Here is a 25,735-nt window from a genome sequence, read left to right as displayed (position 1 = left end):
GGTAGATCAGTTTCTACTAACTTGATGGAATTTACATTGACGTGCATCGAGATCGAGGATAAAGCTCAGATCGATGTCGTCTACACGGACCTGCAACCTGCCTTTGATAATTATAAAATTGACCACCGTATACGTCTTTGTAAATTATCTCGACTTAGATTCTCCGTACAACTACTGTCCTGGCTGAATTCGTATCTAACTGGCAGAACATTGCGTGTTACAATTGGCTCCTGTCTTTCGACGACTTTTTCTAATACTTCTGGTGTCCCGCAAGGTAGCAATCTCGGTTCACATTGTTCTTCAACGACGTGACGTTGCTACTACGAGGTGGTTGTAAGCTAGTATATGCAGACGACTTGAAGCTGTATTTTATTATACGTTCAATTGAAGACTGTGAGCGCCTCCAATCGCTGCTCAATGTATTCATCGTGTGGTGCCGCAATAACAAGCTGATTGTTAGTGTCCCTAAATGCGTGGTGAAAACGTTCCATCCCATTGCATCACCAATTGTTTTCGACTATTGCATTAACGGAATATCGCTGACCAGGGTACAACAAGTAAAGGACCTAGGTGTTATGCTGGATGCTAAATTGTCGTTCGACGAACATTGTTCGGCTGTTATCTCTAAAGCGGTGTCAGGCCATTAGTCCGAAGGCCATTTGGCCGAATGGTCATTAGGCCGAACGTTCATTAGTTCGTATGGCCATTAGGCCGAATTAGCAAAGAGAAGCAAGGAATGAAAAATTAGAAGTTCTTTCTTCATCTTACCCCTTCTTCCTTCTCCCTTCTTGCATCTTCCTTCTTCTATCTGTCTTCTTCCTTCTTCCATCTTCTTTCTTTCTCCTTCCTTCTTCCTGCTTCTTTCTTCCTGCTTCCTTCTTCCTTTTTCCTTCTTTCTTCTTCCTTCTTCCTTCTTCTTTTTTCCTTCTTCCTTCTTTCTTGTTTCTTCTTTCTTCTTTCATTTTCCTTCTTCTTTCTTCCTTCTTCCTTCTTCCTTCTTCCTTCTTTCTTCTTTCTTCTTTCTTCTTTATTCTTCCTTCTTCCTTCTTCCTTTTTCCTTCTTCCTTTTTCCTTCTTTCTTCTTCTTTTTTCCTTCTTCCTTCTTTCTTCTTCCTTCTTTCGTCTTCCCTATTCCTTCTACCTTCTTTCTTCTTCTTTCTTCCTTCTTCTTTCTTCCTTCTTTCTTCCTTCTTCTTTCTTCTTCCTTCGTTCTTCCTTCAACCTTCTTCCTTCTTCCTTCTTCCCTCTTCCTTCTTCCTTCTTCCTTCAGCCTTCTTCCTTCTCCCTTCTTCCTTCTGCCTTCTTCCTTTTTCATTCTTCCTTCTTCCTTCTTTCTTTTTTCCTTCTTCCTTCTTCCTCCTTCCGTCATCCTGTTTCCTTCTTCATTCTTCTGTCATCCTATTTCCTTCTTCATTCTTCTTTCTTCCTTCCTCTTTCTTCTTCCTTCTGTTTTCTTCCTCCTTCCCTCATCCTACATCCTTCTTCCCTCCTATTTCTTCCTTCTTCTTTCTTCTTCTTCTTTCTTCCTTCTTCCTTCTTCCTTCTTCCTTCTTCCTTCTTCCTTCTTCCTTCTTCCTTCTTCCTTCTTCCTTCTTCCTTCTTCCTTCTTCCTTCTTCCTTCTTCCTTCTCTCTTCTTCCTTCTTCCTTCTTCCTTCTTCCTTCTTCCTTCTTCCTTCTTCCTTCTTCCTTCTTCCTTCTTCCTTCTTCCTTCTTCTTTCTCTCTCCTTCCTCACTGCGCACTAGTCACTTCTCACTCCCCACTCTCCAATGTCCAATGGTATTCTTTTGGCAAATAGATCCAGAAATCATTTTGGAAACGCATCAGAATATTCCTTTAGCAAAACCTTAAAAAAATCCTTAATGAATACTTGTGTCTTGAGCACTTCTTCTAAATATTCCTAACGAATTTTTTTAAAAAATATTTCCTGGTCGGAATTCCTTCGGGAAATTCTTCGAAACCTTCCGAAATTCTCTTAAGAGAATAACTTCAGAATTTCCTTTTGGAAATTGCTCAAGAAATTCCTGCGGAAATTGGTTTAGGAATCCCTTCGAACTTTTTTTTTACGAAATACCTTCAGCAATTATTTCAAGCATGTGTCAGAGAATTTCTTCCAGTAATTCCTTAAGAAATCCCTTCAGAATGTCTTTAGTACAACATCCAGGATTTTTTTCGGATTTTTTAGGAATTCCTTCGGACATTCCTCCGGAAATTTTAATGGTCTCAAACCTTCAGATATTAGGATTTTTTTTCGAGATCACTTATTCAGAAATTCTTTTAAGAATCATTCGGAAATTATTATAAGAGTTATTTCGGAAATTTAATCTGGTAATTCCTTTTAATTTTCCATTTGAAATTCTTCCAAAAATTCCTTCAGTATTTCCTATTTCATTCTAAAATAAGTTTCCTGAAAAATTCACCCAACAAAACTTACAGAATAATTACTGCAGGAATTTCGGAAAAAATCCGAAATTTTCGAAGTATATCCTGGAGGAAGTTTCTAGAGAAATTCCGAAGACATTTACAAAGGTCCTTCCTTATGATATTTATGAAAAACTGTCAGATGTTAATTCCTAAGTAAATCTTGGGAATATCCGAAGAATTCGGGTCAGTAGTAAAACCCGGTTTTGGCTCTAGAATTGCTTGCTAGAAAACACCACAAACTGTCACAATTACAGTCTACCGATTATCACACACGAATTGGAAATTTATGAAAAATGTTCCAAAAAAAATCTAGAGAGCTTTTGAATTACAGACGATTAAATGCACTAAAATTTCGTCATAATTGAAACTGCCTGATATTTTTTTGGTTGATTTATCGCTTGATTGATCAACACAATTATAGTTCTACAACTGGCGCTAAATTATAAATGAACCAATTACGCCAAAAACGCTGGTACCCCATCATTACCAAAACTCTGGCCCCGCCAGTAGTGCCCATTTGTCATAAACTTATTGGCAACTCAAGGGCAGATGTTCTAACACCGCCGGAGCCAGTATGCCCTAGTGAATGTGATAAACCAGTACTTGTACGTTGAAAATAAGCTTTACTCCCAAAAAGCATTGCTGGTGGCTCTTTGTACAAGAACAATCATTTTCATCTTCATTAGATAGCAACTATGAACGACCAATTATGCTTGAGTTCAGTTCAACAATTTCAAGGAGGAAAATTGGTATGCCAAACATTTGATTTATTCATCTTTGATGCTTTGCGCTTATTCTATCGTTAATCATCCACAAAATTGAAATTTACTCAATTTAAGTCCGAACTGCAAATTGAGGTCTGTTCACCGTATTGGTAGCCTGGAGCCATGATACTCATCTCATGCTCTTTAAATGGCGATGTGAAGTGTGAGGGAAGTTTTTCACGGTAAGGTTTACATCTTGTTTGTACAACCGCGGCAACGCCTCTTGAAGGTTTTCACTCCTGTGAACCAATTAGTGACGATAATTGCATTGATCATCATGTGCCTAAAACCCAAATTTACAAAATTTCAACATCCCGCGTGGTTTGCAAGCAGAGGCGTTGGAAAGTGAACATTCGTGCTTTCCAGTCAAAACATAAAGTCATACTAATAGTGGCATAGTCCTAATAAGAATATTTCTATGAAAATCAGGGCTTGTTAATATCTCTATGGTCAACATGCATGCGTTAGATGTCTGAAGTTTTTCAGCCATTTTAATTTCTTTTCCTGAATAGGGGAACTGTCCCGGTCTCCATATCACTGAACAAATATTCAACTCATCGCGAAACAAAGAAATATAGCATCAATTTTGTCGCTTCTTTTTATCAAAATAGGGGAAATGACGGCTTTGGCAGGTTTTGTTCTATTATTGTCATGGGGGGTTTTTGTTGACTAAATTTTATGAAATTTGGTCACAATACGCTTTGATATATAAAGAATGTTTAGGCCAAATTTGAGCATAATTAGTTATAGAAACCCCCCTGACAATAATAGAACAAAACCAGAGCCAGAGCCAGAGCCGTCATTCCCCCTACAAGAATAATAAACAAAGCAAATTGTTTTCCATTGCTTTGTTTTTGATGGGATGAATATCGAAGCCATGAGATGAATACCAGGAGCAGTTCCCCTAAATATTAAATTGAATTCTAACATTTATGCTAGTTATTTACCATTTACTGTAACGCTAAAACTGACAGGATTGAAAATATCACATTTTTTATATCGACAACAAAATAGATATCAAAATGTGTCAACGACAATTTTATCAGTAAATGCTATTATCTACCTATTTTTATTGGTTCATTGTTATCTGCAAGCCTAGGTTCATGTACTGATAGAACCATGATAGTGATAATTATACTGTTTTGGATAATGTGAATGAGCGTTTCATGTTTTATTGTGTGTTAAATTTTCTATTGAAATTAATTTATACATTTTGAACATTTAAAGAGCACTAGAAAAGATTAAATAAAAAGATGTTGGAATGTTATTTACGATTTACCTACGCTTATTTATTAATCCTCAAATTTTATTTCAACTCTATCACAATTCTAAGTTGCCATTTAAGCTATTCTTTCACACATGTGCCACAAAACAAATCTAGATAATGTTTTCAGAGCACTCCTAGGTATCAGAATTTAGCATTACAAGATTTACCATAAGCGGAAAGTACTCCGACGAGGCATTCTAGGAACAATTCTTGCACAAACAGATGTACATATAGAGCCAAATGTCATGCACCGCCTGCCTGCCTGTGCCACTTCAAACACCATCGCAAGCAAAACCATCATCTTCTCGCCGTCACGTCATCCCACACCGTCAATTGGGCACACTAAACGACACGAGATTGATGGCTTGTCACAATGTCACATGGCTAGGAGGGCTTCTTAGGTTTGTTATTTAAAGATCGGTTAACGGACGGAGGATGACGGCCTCACGGAGAAGGTGGAAAAGTGAGTCAGTAATGAAATGTAGGATTCGTCTGATGTTGGAACAGAACATGCCAATCACCTCCCTCGCTGTGTGGTCATTTCCTGCTCGCACAGTCAGGAGAATTTGATGACTTCTTTGAAGCATTTACGGTCGGTAGTAAAGCAGAAACTTGTGGATCAAACTCAATGGAATGTTGGATTATATTTTTATCCATTTCCAGTGTTGCATGGAAATAAGCAATCGATATTGGATTTCGTGGGAAATTTACAAAACAGTGGTATTTTAGCGCGAGTTAAGATTACTAATATTAAATGATTTCAAGCCAATTAATACCGAATCAATCAATTTGGTATTCTCAATGATACCACGTCAGATTCGTTATTCTAACAGTTTCCCGTATTAGTATCCACAATTTCCTATTTACTATGTTTTAATGACAATATTATTTCTAAATGTATATCTTTTTTACATTATTTACAATTTAAGATAATCTACGCACACTATGAGCCGGAACTGCTGAACAACCTACACGAGAAAGGAAACCAGAAACGCAGTCACACCACGCAAAATTGGACCCCTCAAATCGCATACCCATAGTGTTACGTTTCACCTGCAGTGTGGCTGGCAATTGACGCGCAGCCAACCAAAATCAAAATGCCGCCGATAGTAATTTTGTGCTTACAGCTATTCATAGGAACTTTGTGTGGTGCTTCCCCTTACATCCGCTCAGCCGTAGCCGGCCCTACAGCAATGTTTCCTTCCTCCGGGCCGACTGGACATCGCACATCATCGACATCCAGCATCAGCACATCAAAGCGCCAACCGACGACACTAATTGAATCTGGCGATGGTTTTGCTTATCGGCAGCATCATCAGCCACCTGGCCAGCTGCAGAAGCACCATCAACCGCCGGACGAGGGCTACCTTTACGGGCAGCACCATTTCCGACAACCGCAAGCGTATCCTCCGGACCATCACCTTTATCAACCAGGGCCGATGTCGCCATACTATCGCGATGAATCCACTGCGGACGGCTACATGTCAGATACGCTACCAGAGTCAAAAGGTGAGTAGACAGTTTTTTTTTCTGTGATTTACTTTCTACTGATGACCCATGGACTGGGCGACTGACTACTGTACCGTATGGGCAAGGCTCCACACTGTATCGCACTTTTTTCGCAGAACCTACATAAACTATACGTCGAATAGGTTCGTTGTAGCTTTCATGATGGTTTTAGGGAACCTTCGGAATAACTGACAAGACAAGAGCATCAGAATTACATTAGGTCGCTAAAAGGTCGCAGAGTACTTATTCGCAATGACAAAAACTTCATCGCCCAATTCGAAGAATACGAGGTCGATTCATCCCGGTGTTCTGTTGAAAACGATTTGCTCGCTACAAACTGCGTTCGATCTGTGTTTTTTAATTTACCGTTCAGTAATCTTGGAATATATATATATATATATATCAATATTTTGAAACAAAAGCTATGGATTAACCAAGAAAATAAGATTGCTTATCACATAGCTATAAGTACGAGCTTAATTTTTTGTTATAATACTTGTTTTGAGTGCTTTTTTGGCAGCTTGCTGTGAGTTCAAAAATTAATGTTGATTGGTATATAACACTATGGGTCTCCGAGCCTTCTATCAAAAGTTTTGTTTTGGAGTGATCATATAGCCTTTACGTGTACTTAGTATACGAGAAAGGCAAAAAATAGGTGTGTATCAGGTTTAAATTAATTTAAACTACAGCAGTCTTTACAGCGAAGCTGAAGACCAAATAATCAATAAATAGATAAATATCTGTTCCCATATTAATAACAGCCCGTATATTAATCTCAACCGTCGATAAACCAAATAAAAAATCAATTTGATTACAATTTCTCACATCGTATGTACACAATAATAAATAGACCACCTTCTCCAATGTTCGGAATATTATTTAAAATTCCGTTTGAGTAATGTTTTAGTTCACAAGACTCAAATTATTAAAAACAAAATTATAAAACACATTTATTTTCATTTTCCTACCTCTGAACTGTTGATTTGATGCACTGCTCGATTGTTACTAGCAGATTCATCTCATTTCAGGCCGTTGTTTTCCACTCAATTTCAAGCTAAAACAAATGTATCCTTTCAAAATACACTTTACAACACATAGAGCACATCACATTTTCACTTTAAATATAATCATATTTGAAAAACTAACGCGATTTCCTATAGTTTGATATAGGTTTATTTCGAACAACGTCTAAATTATTCTTGTCCGTATTCCAAACTATTTACATGGCCTGCAGCATCTGCAAGGGTTGCCGAACTAGATTTTTATTTCAAAAATGCTTGAATGAACTTTCATTGTGAAATTCAACTCTTATGTTTGTAAAACAAGGTATATCGAAGAGATAAGCTATGACAAACATAAATTTAAACTGATAAGTTGTAAAACAAAACAACAAAAACTGCAATTTTGTAATCATATTTAAACTCAAATACAAAACATTGAAGAATTCGGCATCACTGCAATCATATCGTTACGTATACACACAAGTAATAGTGTGCGTATTTTATGTTGGAAACAGTATTATTGATATAGGTACAGGCATAGGATTAACTGTTTTTGAATGTTATTGAAATAGGTGCATGGCAGTGATGATGTTTTTTAACTAAATACTTCTATAATGTGATAACAATTTCATTTTTAAAGTTACCGAATTGTTATCAATTAAAAATGACGTGAGCCGAGCATAATTATTCTCATGTTACTTGATTATTGGGTGAGAAATAAATGCACTTCATATGCGCATTGGCTTATTGTTATTGATATAGGGACAGATACCCTAATTAAATAGAGAATACAGTCGACTCTCTACATCTCGATGTTCTACTTCTCGACATCTTTCCTTATGTCGATGATTTTCTCGGTCCTTTCAAGCCACATACATTTTTGCTTTCTACATCTCGATAACCTCCCTATGACGATATATCTTTATCTAGATGTGTTTTGGGAATATTTTGTTCAGGACTCACTCTCCTCCCTATGTCGATGTATTCAAATTTCTAGGCTACTAGACCGGTTTGAGGCAATAACAAACACATCAATAACGAGAAATGACATTTGTTTTGTTGTCGTTTTTCACAGCAACGAACTTTTTTGATCCAAGGAACCCATTCACATTTTCCTTCCATTTCTCGATCTCTCCCTATCTTAAAGATCCCTTCAATATCAAGATGTGGAGAGGCAACTGTAATAATATGTTCGGAGCACTCTCACTTGTGAGTCTTTTTCTACCGCTAGGAGCTCATAAGGCCAACACAAAAGATCTCTTTTAGACTTGACTAGGGGCCGGATCGAAGTAACCTGTGTCGTCGTTGTGGAGAGGAGGGACATTTTGCGCAGGCCTGCGATAAAGCACCAAGGTGCCTTATCTGCGCTAGTAGGAAGCAAGCCCGTAACCATGTTATGGGTGGACCTACTTGTCCCTTCGGTGGTGGCAATAAGAAATCGCCGTGCGGGTAGCACAGCTGAATCTTAACCATTGTGCTACTGCCCAGCAGCTGCTGTGGCAGTCGGTCTCTGAGTCAGAGACCGACGTCGCTATTCTTGCAGATCCGTACCGTGTCCCTGTCAATAATGGAAACTGGGTCGCGGACGACTCCAAGATGGCGGCGATCTGCACAACGGGCCGGTTTCCGGTCCAAGAGGTCGTACACACACCTGTCGAAGGTGTCGCCATAGCTAAGATCAACGGGGTGTTCTATTGTAGCTGCTATGCCCCACCACGGTGGCCAATAGAGCAATTCACCCGGATGGTCGATAGGCTATCGTCCGACCTTGTAGGTCGGAAGCCGGTTGTCATAGCGGGGGACTTCAATGCTTGGGCGGTGGAGTGGGGAAGCCGCTGCACCAATCAGAGTGTCAAGCTTTGTTAGAGGCTCTAGCAAAGTTGGAGTCGTGTTAGTCAATGACGGCTCAACCAGCACGTTCCGTAGGAACGGGGTGGAGTCGTTCATTGACGTTACGTTCTGTAGCCCCAGCCTCAGCCGGGGACTGAACTGGAGGGTCGACGAAGGCTACACCCACAGCGACCACCTAGCCATCCGCTACGTGATCAGCTGTGGTGTGCAGCAGTCGAGGTTGAGAAATCCCCGTCAGGTCCGTGGGTGGAAGGCCCAAAGCTTCGACAGCGAAGTATTCACCGCGGCGCTGGGATAACACCGACAGTCTTACAGGGGACGCACTGACAGCTGTCCTGTCACGTGCATGCGATGCCAGTATGCAGAGGAGGGCACCACCGAGGAACGGTAGACCTCCAGCATACTGGTGGAGTGCAGCAATCGCAGACCTTCGGTCAACCTGCCTTAGGGCTAGGCGAAGGATGCAGAGAGCTCGCTCTGAGCAGTTGAGGGATGAACGCCGCTTGACGTTCAAAGCTGCGAAGTTGGCCCTTAACAAGGCCATCAGTAGCAGTAAGAGGAAGTGTTTTGACAGCCTATGCCTGAACGCCAATGCTAATCCCTGGGGCGATGCCTACAGGATAGTAATGGCGAAGACCAGAGGGGGGCTGGCGCCTCCCGAACGGTCGCCGGAAAGGTTGAATCGCATTATCGAGGTTCTCTTCCCGTCCCATGCCACAAGCCCTTGGCCACAACCAGCACCGCAGAACGCGAGTGCTGAAGTGGCTGAAGTGGCAGCGGTGACGAACGAAGAGTTGCTTGCGGTGGCCCGAACCCTTGACACGAACAAAGCTCCGGGGCCCGACGGAGTTCCAAACCTCGCTCTGAAGGCAGCGATCATGGCTAACCCGGACATGTTCAGGACAGCCATGCAGAGATGCCTGGACGAGCGCAGTTTCTGATAGGTGGAAGAGACAGAAGCTGGTGTTGTTGCCGAAGCCTGGAAACCACCAGGTGACCCATCGGCGTACAGACCAATCTGCCTACTGGACACCACAGTTGCTTGAGAGGATTATCCTCAACAGGCTTACCCCGTACACCGAAGGTACGAACGGCCTGTCAAGCAATCAGTTTGGGTTTCGTAAGGGTAGGTCCACGGTGGATGCTATCAACTCGGTTGTGAAAACTGCGGAAGTAGCGATACAACGCAAGCGGAGGGGAACTCGATTCTGTGCGATAGTGACGCTCGACGTCAAGAACGCATTCAACAGCGCAAGCTGGGATGCCATCGCGCTCTCGTTACTCCGGTTGGGCATTCCGGTGGGCCTGTACAACATTTTGGAAAGCTATTTCCAGTATCGCGTACTCTTATACGAGACCGATGAAGGGGAGGGTAGTGCTTCTATCACCGCAGGAGTCCCTCAGGGATCTATCCTGGGCCCGGTGCTATGGAACACTATGTACGATAGTGTTTTAAGACTGAAGTTCCCCCCAGGTGTTAAGATCGTTGGCTTCGCCGACGACATAACGCTGGAGGTTTACGGAGAGTCGATTGAGGAAGTGGAACTTACGGCGGCCCACGCGATCGCTGTAGTGGAGGAATGGATGAGCTCAAGGCAGCTGGGGCTAGCTCATCACAAAACAGAGTTGGTTGTTGTTAACAACCGTAAGTCGGTACAGGAGGCAGTGGTTCGCGTGGGCGACTGTGAGATCATTTCCAAGCGGGAGGTGAAGCTCCTCGGGGTGCTGATCGACGATAGACTGAACTTCGGCAGTCACGTAGATTACGCCTGCAGGAGAGCTTCGACAGCTATTGCGGCATTATCCAGGATGATGTCCAATAGCTCGGGAGTGCGCTCCAGCAGACGCAGGTTATTAGCTGGGGTTGCAGTATCTATCCTCAGATACGGCGGTCCAGCTTGGGCCTCGGCGCTTAGCGTCGAACGTAACCTGCAGAAGCTGGAGAGTGTACAGGCTAGCGTGTCTCAGAGTGATAAGTGCCTACCGCACGGTATCACGGGATGCCGCTTGTGTGATTGCGTGTATGTTACCCATCGGACTAGTCATACGGGAAGACGAGGAGAGTTTCGACATGCGCGGAACCAGAGGAGCCCGTAAAGCCATTAGAGTCACTTCGACTATCAAGTGGCAACGGGACTGGGATAACTCTTCTAAGGGTAGGTGGACCCATCGGCTGATACCTAGCGTATCAAGATGGGTTAATAGGAGGCATGGGGAAGTTCACTTCCATCTGACACAGTTCCTGTCAGGCCATGGCTGCTTTAGGTGGTACCTACATAGGTTTGGGCATACGGACTCTCCCGTCTGCCCGGACTGCCCAGGGGTCGACGAAACTGCCGAGCACGTACTATTCGTATGTCCTCGTTTCGTCGATGTTAGAAGCGGAATGCTAGAGGTGTGCGGGAGGGACACTACTCCGGATAATCTTATCCAGAGGATGTGTCAAGAGGTTGATAAGTGGAACGCGGTCTCGGCCGCTACCACTCAGATTGCCAGCATCTTGCAGCGCAATTGGCGCGCCGAGCAGCAGTCGGATAGCGCCGACTAGTGGGTAGCCAGTCTCGAGGGTGAGGTACCAGCGGGTAGTTGGTTAAGTAGTAGCGGAACTAGTGGGTAGCTAGTTATGAGGTAGAGGAACTAGTGGGTAGCTAGTTGTGATTTGAAGCTAGTGGGTAGCTAGTATGTGGGCGTGCGTAGTAGCACGGACCCCTCCCAGAAGTAATGCCTAAAAAGCTGTTCCGGGGAGACTCAGGGTCTGTGAACAGGGTGGTTTTAGCGGGTCGGCAATAGCTAAACCCCGTTCGCCGGTAGCCCACCGGTGTCTGGATGCAGATTCCCACCCTACTGGAAAAAAAAAAAAAAAAAAGACTTGACCTGGGACCAGGTCAGTTGATATCGACTTCCCTTAATAACTTTGTGGAGGCTTCATCGCCATGAGCCCATAACTCTGCTGCCATGTCCGATGATATTGATATATGTCCGATGATATTGTGTTCGACGGCAAAATCAATTAAGGTGACATTATTGTAGATCCAGTTGAAACCCGAACTGAGGTCACGCGACAATCGCATTTTCTCACATTTCCGGATGTCGCAACTGCATTGCGAGAAGTGCGCATCTATGTCATAATCGTGCGCCAACATGCGCACCACTCGCGATGCAGTTGCGACATCCGGAAATGGTAGAAAATGCGATTATCGCGAGAGCTCAGTTCGGTTTTCAACTGGATCTACAATATTTAAGTGTAACGGGGTACTGAACTTCCCACAATTATTGAGCAATTCAGATGAAATTTTAAAAAGGAGTATGTACCAAAATTTGTATATTATATATTTCCAGCTTTTTATTTTACGCTAGCCATAAATCAGCTGTGATAGCTCAATTTTGACACTTACTGTGTACAGTACTTATGGCCAGCGATGCCAGATTTGAAGACAATTTGAAGACATTTCAATCTCTGTGAAGACATTTTGAAGACTTTTCGAAATATTCGAAGACTTATCTACTTATTTGAAGACATTTGAAGACAATCAATAAGCCAGCGAATAGAAAATACAATTTTATTACTTACTTATAAACTCTGCGACTTCTATGAAAATCATATAAATATTACGCACTTAACCTTGAGTTGTGCGCTGGTTAAAAAAAATCCCGATGGCAGCGACGTTTTTGACGTGTCTGTAAAAAAATATTTCGATCATTGCATCGGAGCGTAATGACCGATCTAATTTACGGCAAAAGTAAACTGAATTTTTCTATGACTTGATTCAATCTAATCAACCGTTGAGCTAGAACCAGATTTTTTTTCTAAATGCCTTCTGAATTCATCTGATCTTTTTGACATACCTCTGGATATCCATCGGTAAACTTTTTGAATTTTCTGTGGATTTGAAAAATAATTGTCAGTGAAAATTTAAAAGAATTTTTGGTGTAAAATAAGAAGAATTTCCGATGAAAATTATCAGGAATTTCTTGTCTAAATTCAAAAGCATGAGTATGAGCATTATGACCGCACAATTCGTAGTTGCTACTCCGTGATTGACTGATCTTGCGAAATTGTACAGAGAACACAATGAATGGGGCTTGGAATTAGCTACCCATTCTCAATGTACACGTTTCAGGAGCTCAAATACTTAAAGTCAATAACGGCGCCGGCCACGTCCTTACGATCATATAGGTATGGAAGGATTGTTAGTCCGACTCTCGTTGCTACTAGAGACCGAGTATACCTCTGCATCTCCACGATTGTCTTGGGATAGGATATCGTCTTAGTAACAAAGGATAATTTATCTGGATTCACTTTGGTAAGCGATGCGATCTATGGGATGGGAAATAACACTAATACACACTTAAAATAAATCGCCGAATTCGGTAAAATTTTACCGAAATCTCAACAGCAGAACTGTTCGGTAAATAATTCAACTGATTTTCGGTGATTTTGACAGTTGAGCAATGGAAAAAACTACAAAAAATCTGTAAAATAAATTACCGAACAGTTCTGCTGTTGAGATTTCGGTAAAATTTACCGAATACGGTGAAATGACTTAAGTGTGTACGAGTTAAAAGCTAAAAAAACATTCGCGTTTTGGACGACGAGATTCGCGTTTTGGACGACCGCGCGGAAGCACAGCACTCTGTACTCACTTGCTCGATGGCTACAGCAAACTATTGAAGAACTCGCTTTTTTCGACCGCGCGCGACATGCGCATGAGCCACCGAACACAAGATAGATATTTTATTTCTTTCCCGACGACTAAAACACGCACTGCACTTACTTGTTCAATAGCTACTCTTATTACCGGCCGCGCAATGCAGAACAAATATTTCGGCCGATCGCGCGATCGTTCTGCAGTCCGAAACAAGAGAAATCTCGTACTGAACTGATTTTTATTACCAGACGCGCAATGCAGAACAAAATATTTCGGCCGATCGCGCGATCGTTCTGCAGTCCGCAACAAGAGAAATCACGCACCGAACTGATTTTCAAAAGAATTGAAATTAAAAATTCAGTACAAATTATCGTGGAAGTAAATAATAATTTCCGTAAAGAAAAAAATAAAGGAAATCCTCCAGAATTTAAACGGAAAATTCTTCCTAATTTCCACAAGTTTCACCAGGGACGCCGAGGAGAACATCGAATGGGCGTCCATGGGGGTGGTGAATTGGGTGGCGAACTGGGTGGTCAGCATGTTGGAGCCTGGTGATAGTAAAGAATAAAGGTTGATTGGAAAGGAGATAAAGTTTAGTTTTTGCAAAAGCGGAGAAAAGAGTGGAAAGTTGAACACTAGACATCTAGGTAGTTACCGTGGCGTTCAAAATCACCGAATGAGATTCACCCCATTCCATAAGTGACCCTAAATGCCATTTTATATCCCCCATTGTCCCACCAGGACCACGCGACCTCCAGGAATTTACCCTAGGAGCTCCTCCATAAGATTGCCCAGAAATTCCTGCGAAAGTACATTAATGAATTCCTTCGGAAGATCCTCCAGAACTCCTCCGCTAGTTCCTTCACGAATTATTCTTCCAGCAGTTCTTCCAGCAGAATTCCTCCGGAAGCTCCCCCAGAAATACTTCCGAAAGTTCTTCCAGGAATTCCTGCGGAAGCTCCTCCAGGGATCCATTCGGAAGTTCCTCCACAGAGAACAGACGTTCATCTTCATTCGCGTGCTTGTGTAAAGTTTTTACTGGTCATTTTGAAGTATGTCGTTATGCCCCCGGTGCGCGGTGCTAGTGTGCTGATAAATATGGTTAAAATTTGCCGTGTTTTACTTTTTAGCGCTAGTGTTCACTTCGAATTGCTCCTAGTCTCGCTCCTAGGTGGCAGCACTACATTGTTTATGTAGTGTATGCCAATGCCATCACTTAGTGAGATTGAGTTTTTATGTCGGGCAGCCTGCGTTGGCGGCGCTGAGGTGCGATTTAAATCTTTACACACGTTTTTACCGAAAATTTGTTCGAGGATCCATGTCTGTTCTCTGTGGTTCCTCCATGAATTCCTTCGTAAGATTCTCCAAAAATGTTGCCGAAAGATTCTCCAAGAATGCCTTCTGAAGTATACTATGGAATTTTTCTAGTATTTCCTCCAGATTTTTTTTCGGAAATTTCCGCAGAAATACCTCAAGAAGCTCCTCTAAGAATTTATCCAGAACTATCGCCAAGATTTCCTCCAGAAGTTTCTTAATAAATTTCTTCAGTAGTCACACCGAAAATTCCTCAAGTTGTTTCTCAGGAATATCCTTTAGAAATTCATCAGGAAAATCCCTCCGGAATTTATCCTGAAGCCTACATAAACTTCTTCTTATGTTCTTCCAGGGAAACATCCTGAAACCTCCTTCCAGCAGTTCCTCCGGAAGTTCCTTCAGAAATTTCTCTAGAAGTTCCTTCAGTAAATCCTTGGAATGTTCTAACAGGAATTGCTCGGGAAATTTCTTCATGAGTCCTCCAGAAGTTTCGGAGGTGAACTAGCCTTGGGCTAAAAACCTCTTTAATAAAGATTTTAATAATAAGTTGTTAGAGAAATTAGTATGAGTAATAAGATGCTTCATCAGGAATTTATCCAGAAGTTGCTCCAAAAATGTATCCAGAAGATCCTTAAAATATTTCTCTGAATGTTTCTTCAAGTATTACACGGTCAATTTTGAATCCCTACAGGGTATTCTTTAAAAAGAAATTTGGGAGAATTCCACGTTGAAATTCAGTTAAAAAAATGCGGTAGAGTTTTAATCAAAGACTCAGTAGAAAATCCAGGGGAAACTCGTTATACACTATCTCGTGAAAATTTTAAAGTAAATTCTCTTGAATTTTAACAAATGTTGAAAAATAGACATTATTCCACATTAGTTAAAAAGGAGATGTTTTTTTTATTCTTAGAGTTTGTCGACTGGCTAAGGGAGATAATCATAATTTTAATGTTGAAGACATTTGAAGACATTTTTAAACAACTATGAAGACATTTTAAAATATCACCTGGCATCCCTGCTTATGGCACAATTCTTGTTGCTAAGGAACCACGCAAACTGTTTACGAGGTGAAAATTTTCACTTTGGTTGTTTTGAGACGTAACCTACCGTAACCATTTTTTAAAATCATTTATTTTCATCCTTTTCTACAGCTATTTTCTTGTTTTAGATCAAGGATTAATGACGATCTCATTGGCGCATTACCTATGTAGACGTCCTGCGCACTCCTGATTGCGCAAAGGGTCGGAAACCAAAGAATTACAACCGTTCTCTCTTGTCCGCATTGTGTCTGAACCAGCTTCTTAGGTCAGTGGCCACCAGTTAGTAGTCGTCTCTGGTGGTATTTGGAGCCCGTATTAGCCCTTGTCAAAATTGTGGTCGAAAAGTTTTGGCGAGTGCCGGTTTCGGCGGTCTATGAGCGCAAGCACGCATGGTAGCCCACCATCATTGTACACCTTTCACTCTAATTAAGCATGTCCTTTCTTCGAACAGCACAGCAAATAATACAATAATTATTTTAAAAAGAATAAATGTCTATTTATTTTTATCATATTTGGTCCGTGCAGATTTATTTTCTGAAAAATGTTTTGTGTTGGACAGATTTTTTTGGTATTTTGAAGCAAGTTATAACCGACCATGTGGAAGAGATTCCACAAGGGCAGCCCAAAAATTGTCCATTAAAACAGATGAAATTATCCTTAAACAATTGAAAAATGCTCCTTAAAAAAACTGATCATTTTTCCTTAAATTATTGAACAAATTACCTTGAAATATATAAAATGCTCCGTAAACATTTGAAAAGTGTACCGTAAAAACGAAAAAATGTACCGTAAACAATTGAAAATGCTCCTTAGAAAATTTTGTAAGCGCAGATTTCGACAATTTCGAGTTCCTCAAGCCGTGGGTGGTTATAAGAGATATTCAAGTTACAAGATAAAAATTGTCGCTGTCGTGGCTGTCCGGAACATCTTTTGCTGGCGAGGATAGGGTGCCAAATGTCAATGAAGGACAAATACATACAATTTGAAAGTTTGGTACCCAGCATGTTTCGGACAGCAGAACAAAGGGAACCGAAGCGACAACATTTATCTTGTAACTAAGATATCTTTTGTGGTTATGCAGGGAAATTGATGAATAAACCTATTAGCATTATATGCAATGTGATTTTAATGAAATTCGTATCGTCAAGCATGTTTATGCGATGTGCAGTTGTATGGGACGTCTGTTTGTCTATGAGCAGTCTGGTGCACAATTTCTTCAACAATGCTTTGAATTGCTTGTAGGCTAAGATTACATTTTGTATAAGTTTATGGAGCATTTCATTTTTTTACGGAGCACTGTTTTTAGTTAAGGGAGCATTTTCTCAGGTTAAGGAGCATTTTTTATTGGTTTAAGGAGTATTTCTTCTTTTTAGGGAGCATTTTTCTTAGTCTTCGGAGCATTTTTCTGTTGAATAGGGTTACCAAGTAAAACAATCAGCTTCATACTCCAGGGGCTAAACAATGGTGCATAAGATTCTACTTTAAGACAGCCAATTTCAAGGTACTTTTTCAACTATTTCACAATAATTCTTATATCAATATACTGCGCAATTATCATTAGTTAAATAGCAAATCTTTGTTTTTCTAAGGAGCATTTTCAATTGTTTATGGTACATTTTTTTCGTTTCTACGGTACACTTTTCAAATGTTTACGGGGCATTTTATATATTCCAAGGTAATTTGTTCAATAATTTGAGGAAAAATGATCAGATTTTTTAAGGAGCATTTTTCAATTGTTTAAGGATAATCATGATTGTTTCATGATGCATTTACCACTTTCCCATTCCACAAGCTAGCCAAAAAAAACCAAACTACAAACTACAGAATCCAAGACAGAATCAGGAAAACTCAACATTTGCTGATATGCATTAAATGTATTGTCGTAGCCACGCAAATCCGTTCTCCAGCTAGCTTTTTTTAAATAAGCGTTGGACACTTGCAAACAAATGCGTGTTTACGCCTCAAGAAACGAACACTGAATGACCTTTATTTATTTTCTTTGTCCCCTGCTAACAATCTAGAATTCCCTGTCAGCCTACTGAGATTCAATTTCAAATTTCTTCTCATTAGCCTCTTAGTATGCTGGCATTTCAAATACCTACTACGATGTAATTTCAAATTCGTTAGCAATGTAACCAAAAACTGCAAATGCTTTTTTCGGGCTCACTTTATTCCCCACATATATGACATTTGTTTTTGTGAATTTTACTAGATAAAAATTTATAATCAAAATGTATTCTTCAGCCTGAATTTCAACTGTTCTTGCACTCAAACGCTACCGAAATCCAGGTATCCAGTCTCCATTGGAGACTCTTGCCAATAATTACTGGACGGAATACCTGGAGTTCGGTAGCGTTTGAGTGCAAGAACAGTTGAAATTCAGGCTGAAGAATACATTTTGATTATAAATCCTTATCCAGTAAAATTCCCAAAAACAAATGTTGGAGACTCTCCAATGAATATGCACAAAATGATAAATAGATATTTAAATTACTCAAAAATATTCTAAATAAAATGAATATGCATAACCAAGCTGAAAATAGGAAAAGAAAGTGAAAATTGTTGACGTATTATTGTGAATCAAGTTCCTCAGGTTGCTAAGGGGCCCCACATACGCTCCGACGTGTTGCACAACTTTGACTCCGCCCCCAAGAAACTTGGCTCGGTCCGACTTGGCTCCGACCGAATCAAATTCTCTGGGGGCGGAGTCCAAGTTGTGCAACTACTATAAAATCTGAATCTGTACACACCATGTGTCAAAATTAAAATACCATAGTTGATCCGTTGCTATAATAAAAAGCTGGATTCAATCAAGCGGTAATGCTTCTCCTTTACATTAAAAAAAATGTATTTTGTCTACAGCTTTTTAGCCCATAGCCCGATACAGCCCATTCTTAAAAGGAAACAATAAAAACGAATTCAACGAATTCTTTGCAGCAAACAAATCTGTTAAGGATAACTGCATTGAAAATGAGTAAGCTTTTTGAAAGCGTTTTATGTACCGTAATCCGGAGGAACATTGATAATTGATTTTTATTGTTTTGTTAATATTTCCTCTGTAAGTAAATCATGGTTTTTTTTCATATTTTTAAACGATCACTGCTACATATAGAACATAGAAGGCTGTTCTTGATTATTTGATAATTTTAAACTTTTAAACTTTGATCATCTAACGTTTATATCATGTATCTATAAAGCAAGCGTCTGTACACATCGTAAGGTAGGCAATAGACTGGCCCAGATTAGTATGGGGAGAAAAAAATGTTGTCGAATTCCACGGGGCACCCCCCAGAATTGTGTCTTTGGGTGAGAAAATCAATCTCTGAAAATTTCAGCTCAATCGCTTGTTGCATAAGCTGGCGCATTTGATTTGAAGTTTGTATGGGGATTTCAGCCAAAATGTATAGGAAAATACACCTCCGTCACTCATTCGATCTGGAAATTGGTTCTGATTGCTCGATTGACCTCAGAATTGCAAAAACGGCAGTTGGTATGCTACAGAACAATTTCACAGAACATTGCATGATGATTAAATGAACTTATAACTATAATAACTATAGTTATGCCTTACACTGAAGCGATGTGCATCGATTGTTTCGAAAAGGCATCATCACCGTTTTCAACAATGAAAAAAATTGAAACAAAAAATATGGATCGACCAAGAAAATAAGAATACTTATAACACAATTATAAGTACTAGCTTATTTTTTCATTATAAGGTTATATCATTCAGCAGCAAATTTAGTCCAGATTAACCTTTTGTACTTATATCCGAAAATCCAATCCATTTTGAACTGCACCCACCTATAGGCGATCTTTGATGACGAAAGATGATGAAATTATCTTTCAAAACAGTCCAAAAAATCCAAAATTGGCCAAACATTAAAAAAGTTATAGCAATTTCAATTTGGGGTCAATTTGACCCCAGAGCACAGACAACGTAAGTTTTTTGAAAAAAGTACACTGTAGCGCATATTTTAAAGATTTTTCAAGCGAATTTGCACCTAGAAGACAGATCTCGGCGAGTTTTACCAAACTACCAAAAATTATGAGAATCGGTTCACAACTAAAAAAATGGCAGCCACTCAAAGTGGCCTGGGGTCATATTGACCCCAGAGCACAGACAAAAGGTTAAGATACCTATCTCACGATAAGTGCTTGTAATAACAGAAAATAATGTTTTGTTAAGAAAATTATTTTGAGCTTTTTAGTGGAATGTCTTCACTTGTCATAAGACGAGTTTGTACAATCCCATTTAATTCCACCACTTAAATTGTACCTTGACAGATACGTATTTCGACCTCAACAGTAAGGTCGTCTTCAGTGTCTCGTACTTGACTCGACTTCGACGAAGAGGCAATGTTTCAGTGGGGGGTGTAATACCAACAAAGGATACCACCGCAATTTTTGTGCCTGTTACGACATTAATAAGCTTTGAATCGAAGACACTCCCTTTGAATGGTTCAGTAACTTATTTATATTATTGTCATAAAAATTATTATTATCAAGTAGCTTTATTTAATATCATCAACTTTGTTCACAAATGAAACTACAACGCTATGGAGACTAATCCTAGACTTGATCATGTATCAGAAATAACTCTTTTTCTTCATTTGCTGAAAATGGCAAAAACAGAAATCCTATGATGGTCGTAAGTAAGCTCTTTTAGTTTACGATTTGTAGTAAGCTCTTTTAGTTTACGATTTGTTATCTTTACAGATACGTATTTGGATCACAACAGAGAGGCCGTCTTCAATGTCTCGTACGTCATGTACGAGACACTAAAGACGGCCTCACAGTTGAGGTCAAAATATGTATCTGTAAAGATAACAAACGTAGGGGGATTAAATGGAAAAGTACTAAACTCGTCTTAGTTAAGTTAAAAAAATGTCTGAATTTATTTTACTAACTTTAACTGATAACTCGGCTAAAATTCGGCATCCACAATGCGTCTAAAGAATACCGACACCTTCAACCGCACTAGTGCTGAGAAATCCAGATTAGTTTTTTCTTCAACAAAACTACATTATCGTTAGGTGGTCGAAGTGACTTTGGATTGGTTTAATGTCCTGTCGTGTTAAAGAAACAAAAAAGACAATACTTAAAGTCCTTACGTGAAATTTCACCAACGACCGTTTAGTGAAGCTCACAAACCAAACTAAGTACTGGTGCCGTTAAAGTCTAGAAGATTATTTTTACCAACCATACACAGCCATCTTTCAAGTGATTTTCTTCGCAGTACAGCCCAACAGTATTGCCTAAATAAGGCTCATTTCCATTATCCTATACCAGCGAAATAGCAAAATTCATTGATATTCATTTTTCTTGTTTGCTCATAAGCTTCCAAGGAGATTTTCTGTTCGAGCACGCATTTCCTTCCAACATAAGTAAAATGATGGGGAAGAATGGTTTTATAGGTACTTACTCAGGGCTTTCTCATGTGCCCACTCATGAAAGCGTATGGAAGATCATGGGGTATTTAGAATTTAAATCAAGTGTTTAATCGGGTCAAATATTAAGAAAAAACTAAGGTCGTTTTTTAGTTGATCATGCAAATTTATTATCAATATTATCGACTCAATAAAATATTTTTCCTATTCAAAAAACCAAATATTCAAAAATGTATTCACTATTTATAACATCAACGCCAGCACTATAAACTGGCCATTCAAACGGAAGATGTTAGAAGGCCTTAGAGGCTTTAAGGAAAACATAACGGAACCCGAGTGTAGCCGCCCCAAAGATGTGCATTGTGTTGCATATGATCCTTTATTTATGCTTAAAAAATCACATTGAAACGACTAGAAATGTTTGTCTTGAACATTGTATTTCCTATATTTTTTTCAATACATTTATTAGAATTGCGAGCGTTCTTTTAAGTTGCACAAAAGTACCATCTCTTATTTGATGCGTGCTCGCATCGTTTCCTAATTATGTGCCCCGACCTGGGACAACAACAGGCGACCCACCTTTCCTCGAAAGCAATCTAAAAAATTCAGAACCGAAAAAATCGCATTTAACTTTTTCATTCATTTCCTCCGCCAGACTACAACCGCCACCGAGCCGATGGATTTGACTTGACGTTCCGAGAAGTGCCACCGTCGTCATCGGTGTCGGCTGAAATGGAAAACGAAATCGACGGCAATCCGGTGCTGTTTACCGACGACAGTAAAAAACCATCATCTTCCGGCTCCGGCGGCAGCAGCAACAATATCAATCACAACGGCGTGGGAGGAAGCAGCGGCGAAAGCTTCGATTTGATCCGCCAAAGCTTGGAGCGGATCAGGGAGGAGGAGGACATCGATATCAAATCGGAACTGCTGATGAGGCTGCTGGAGCAAATGCCCGAGGGACCGCTCCCGGTTGTGTACATAGAGGATTCGTCCGGAACGGGTACGACGGGCACGGAAGCGAACGGGAACGATGATATGGGGTTAGTTGTCGACGGAGAGGACCAGTTGACGGACAATGGCAATAAACGATCGGGACGGTACTATCGAAGGTATCCTTGGAAGAGGCAGAACTCGAGGAGCAGGACGTGAGTATGAATCGTAGGTTTAGGCAGTTTTTATTAATGGTAACTCTTAGTTGGAATTACAACTCCCAATGGGACATTGCCGCCTCACAGCTTATTGTTCATTGAGGTTTCTGAGTCAAGTTGCCATTTTTGCATTCTTGTATCCATGAGGCCAACACGCGGATACTCCTATGAGAAGTCGGCAAAATGTCCAACCCTAGACAAAAATCGAACACAGCAACCTTCAGCGTGCATAGCTTTGTAGCCGCTAGGCTAAGGAAGGCCCCTTATTTTATTTATAGTATATTGAGGGTAAAAAGCATTCAATATTAGTAACAGTCAAAATGGAGCACGCTCCACTTCTATTATGATTACATCGCAAAAGTTGACGTCCCATGAAATGAAAGCTCGTCTGTTACCGAACTTGCCAAATTGTTTGTACCTATTTATAGCGGCAGGTGTCAACCCATCTTTAAATAATAACCATACCAGTGGCGAATTAACTCATAGCTGCTGATTTATCCTCAAGTGATGCTTCATTTCAATGTAGTGTCATTTTCATTCAATTTATGGCTCTAGAGTAGACATGTTTTTGATTTGCGATGAAGCGTTCTGAAACAATTTGGTTTTGACCCCACTCAGCGATAAATCTCTTTTAATCTCATTTCGATTTTACAAAAATCTTATAGCTATTTTATTTGTTACACCATCTTTCATGGAAATATACAACTACCGAAACTATGGTTTACTTTTTCGATATTACAAAGCCTTTCACCTGAATGAAGCGAGGTTCATTCGATGCTGTTGAAAATGTTTGAAATAATAATTTCTAATTCTCCCCATCCATCTCCATCTCATTTAGATACGACGCCGACGCCCGCTATCTGTGCGTCCCTAGTCGGGATGATATATTCAAGCTGCTCGTCGGCTTGCACGAGAACCGAACCGGCAATCAACAAAGGACGATCAATTTCTGCAACCGGAAGCGACCAGCCAAAGCCATTTTCACAAACATCCGATTCCTGGGGTAAATTCCTGCTCACCATCCCGGAGGTATTATTGCCATCATCTTTCATGCAACGATTGCTTGTATCAGAACCCGACCGTGATTGTATAATTTCCCCCATATTGCAATTGGCGCGCGTCGAGAGGGTGTACGAGCGCAAAATAAAAACCCCATACTGAACCACAAAAAACAGCAAAAAAGGCAGCAAATAATAGTATTGTGTAGACATGCACTTTTCAAACAAATCTGGCACAAATTGAACCACCCACGACAGTAGCTCTAGACGTACTTGTGTCGCGTAGATTTTGTCTGTTCCTTCTCCGGATGACAATTTGAAGGTGCAAGAAAGACTTATTAGAATCGATTAGTAAAGCTGATCATTTTAAACTTTTTCTTTCTTCTGAGAATAAATACATAAAAGGGCTCATACATACAGAGGACAACAGAAACGGATGATCACCAGTTTGTAAAATTGTAAACTATAGGTAGCTTATGGATACTTGTGAGTAAGATAAACATAAATATAAAAAAAAAAATCAAACCAATTACAGTCTACTGAATAAATAAGATGTGGTAACTTATGTGAGCAACTGAAAGCCAAGCAGTATTATTATGTACCGTTTTACCAGTCGTTTTAGCGATTTAAGTGCATTTATTCTGGAATAAAAAGGAAATCTATTTAAACTAAAACATGTATGCATGCGAAACCGAGCGTTTAAGTCTTCCATGACAGGAAGCTCTGCTCCCCATGAAAATTTTGCAGTTAATAACCAGGAAAGCGGGGTAAGTAAACATCATGCACTATTATGATGAAGCTGTAGATCTATAGAGCGGATGTCGTTGTTGGCTGGGAAGGGTTCTTTAATTATGTTGTACTTCCGGATGCTGACGGAGTGTGGGATTCCATCTCAAAGGGTAAGTTTGTGAATAGTTAAGATACTAGTCATGTTTAGGTTTAACGCATCTAAGGAGATTGACTTTTGTGAAGCTTAATGAAGCGTTAAAGCTTGCGACACATTTTGGGTTTGAAAATTGCCACACTTAGCGTAAAATAATTAATATTTTATCCCAAATTTGCCAATCAGAAAAATATATATGAAACAAGATAACACGAGCTGTAAGAGTGAAATCAAATCAGAAATTATTCAGATTTACAGCAAACTTTCCAATTTTAACTAATTGAAAATGTTTGGGGTGGTCTAAAAACATGTTTTTTCACATGCTCAATGACCCTCACCACCGTTTTCGGTGCTAGCATTGGATTTTGATACAATGCTGAATTTAATTTTATCATTTAAGTGATACAAGATTTGGTTTCTGCAATCCTCTATGATTAAACGATGTCATTTACTATTCGCTTGCATGCAAAATCGTATTATCACATTTGTCGAGTCCTGCATAATTTTTTGGGCGATGATATTGGCGGGTTTCGTCTTGCTCTTGATTTAATTCGTACATAAGATTTGAGTATGAAAGCTCCCCTAGGCCTAAGCGATTTCATCGCCGAAATTGTGACAACTAGTCGCCGCGATTCAATCGTTGGGTCGCTGCAGCCAATGTTCGTCGCGTCGCGTAGCGATTGTCACGTCACGAGTCTTTTAAGAGTTGAAATTTTGGCACTATGCCAACTTCCTTGAGCAAGGAAATGTACCTACTACCGTTTAGCATCGGACACCTCTCAATACCAGACACTTCTCAAAACAATCTCAATCTTTTACAGTGCAGAGACATTCATTTAGAAGTGTTCTACCTGAATGAAGGATCACACCCTTCATATGTTTCTTGCTAACACTTAAATTATTTTGTTGTCCATAGCTAAATTTTGTCCGAGATTTTCAACAATCATTAAGGTTCCTTCAAATAAACGCGACGCGACTGTTACATACCGCTAATTGTTATTCCACGAAATGTTCGAACTCGCGAAAATTAATTCAGCATTTATTGTGAGATTTTATAAAACGGTCGTACAACTTGCCCACAGACGCTCCGACTTCACTCCGGCCGAACCAAATTTCCTGGGGGTGGAGTCAAAGTTGTGCAACACATCGGAGCATGAATGGGGCCCCTAAGAAGGGATCCCATGTCCTCCATCCCCACACTGGGACAGAGCCGCCTCGCAGCTTAGTGTTCATTAAGCACTTCCACAATTATTAACTGCGAGGCTCACAATTATAATCATGAGGCTAACACGATGATACTTTTATGCCCAGGGAAGTCGAGACAATTTCCAATCCGAAAATTGCCTAGACCGAATCGAAAATTGCACCGGGAATCGAACCCAGTCACCCTCAACATGGTCTTGCCTTCTAGCCGCGCGTCTTACCGCGGGGGATCTCATGTATTTTTTCTTATTCTGGTCATCTACATCATAAGAATATATCACATTCAAGTATG

The 25,735-nt window shown here is 40.2% G+C and overlaps 1 protein-coding gene across 1 annotated transcript in view; it reads left to right on the top strand.

Moving 5' to 3' along the window:
* The window catches only part of LOC134204188 (uncharacterized), a 66,094-nt gene extending 42,157 nt beyond the window's left edge, over positions 1-23,937 (top strand). The window contains exons 2-4 of the mRNA XM_062679012.1: positions 5,384-5,963; positions 21,864-22,356; positions 23,198-23,937. Coding sequence (XP_062534996.1) covers positions 5,552-5,963; positions 21,864-22,356; positions 23,198-23,366 — 1,074 coding nt within the window. The 5' untranslated portion in view covers positions 5,384-5,551 and the 3' untranslated portion in view covers positions 23,367-23,937. The remainder of the gene's footprint in view (positions 1-5,383; positions 5,964-21,863; positions 22,357-23,197) is intronic.
* The last annotated feature ends 1,798 nt before the right edge of the window (positions 23,938-25,735 follow it).

This window comes from Armigeres subalbatus, unplaced genomic scaffold, assembly GCF_024139115.2.
Source record: "Armigeres subalbatus isolate Guangzhou_Male unplaced genomic scaffold, GZ_Asu_2 Contig435, whole genome shotgun sequence".
NCBI lineage: Eukaryota > Metazoa > Arthropoda > Insecta > Diptera > Culicidae > Armigeres > Armigeres subalbatus.
This window is presented reverse-complemented; position numbering and strand designations above follow the sequence as displayed.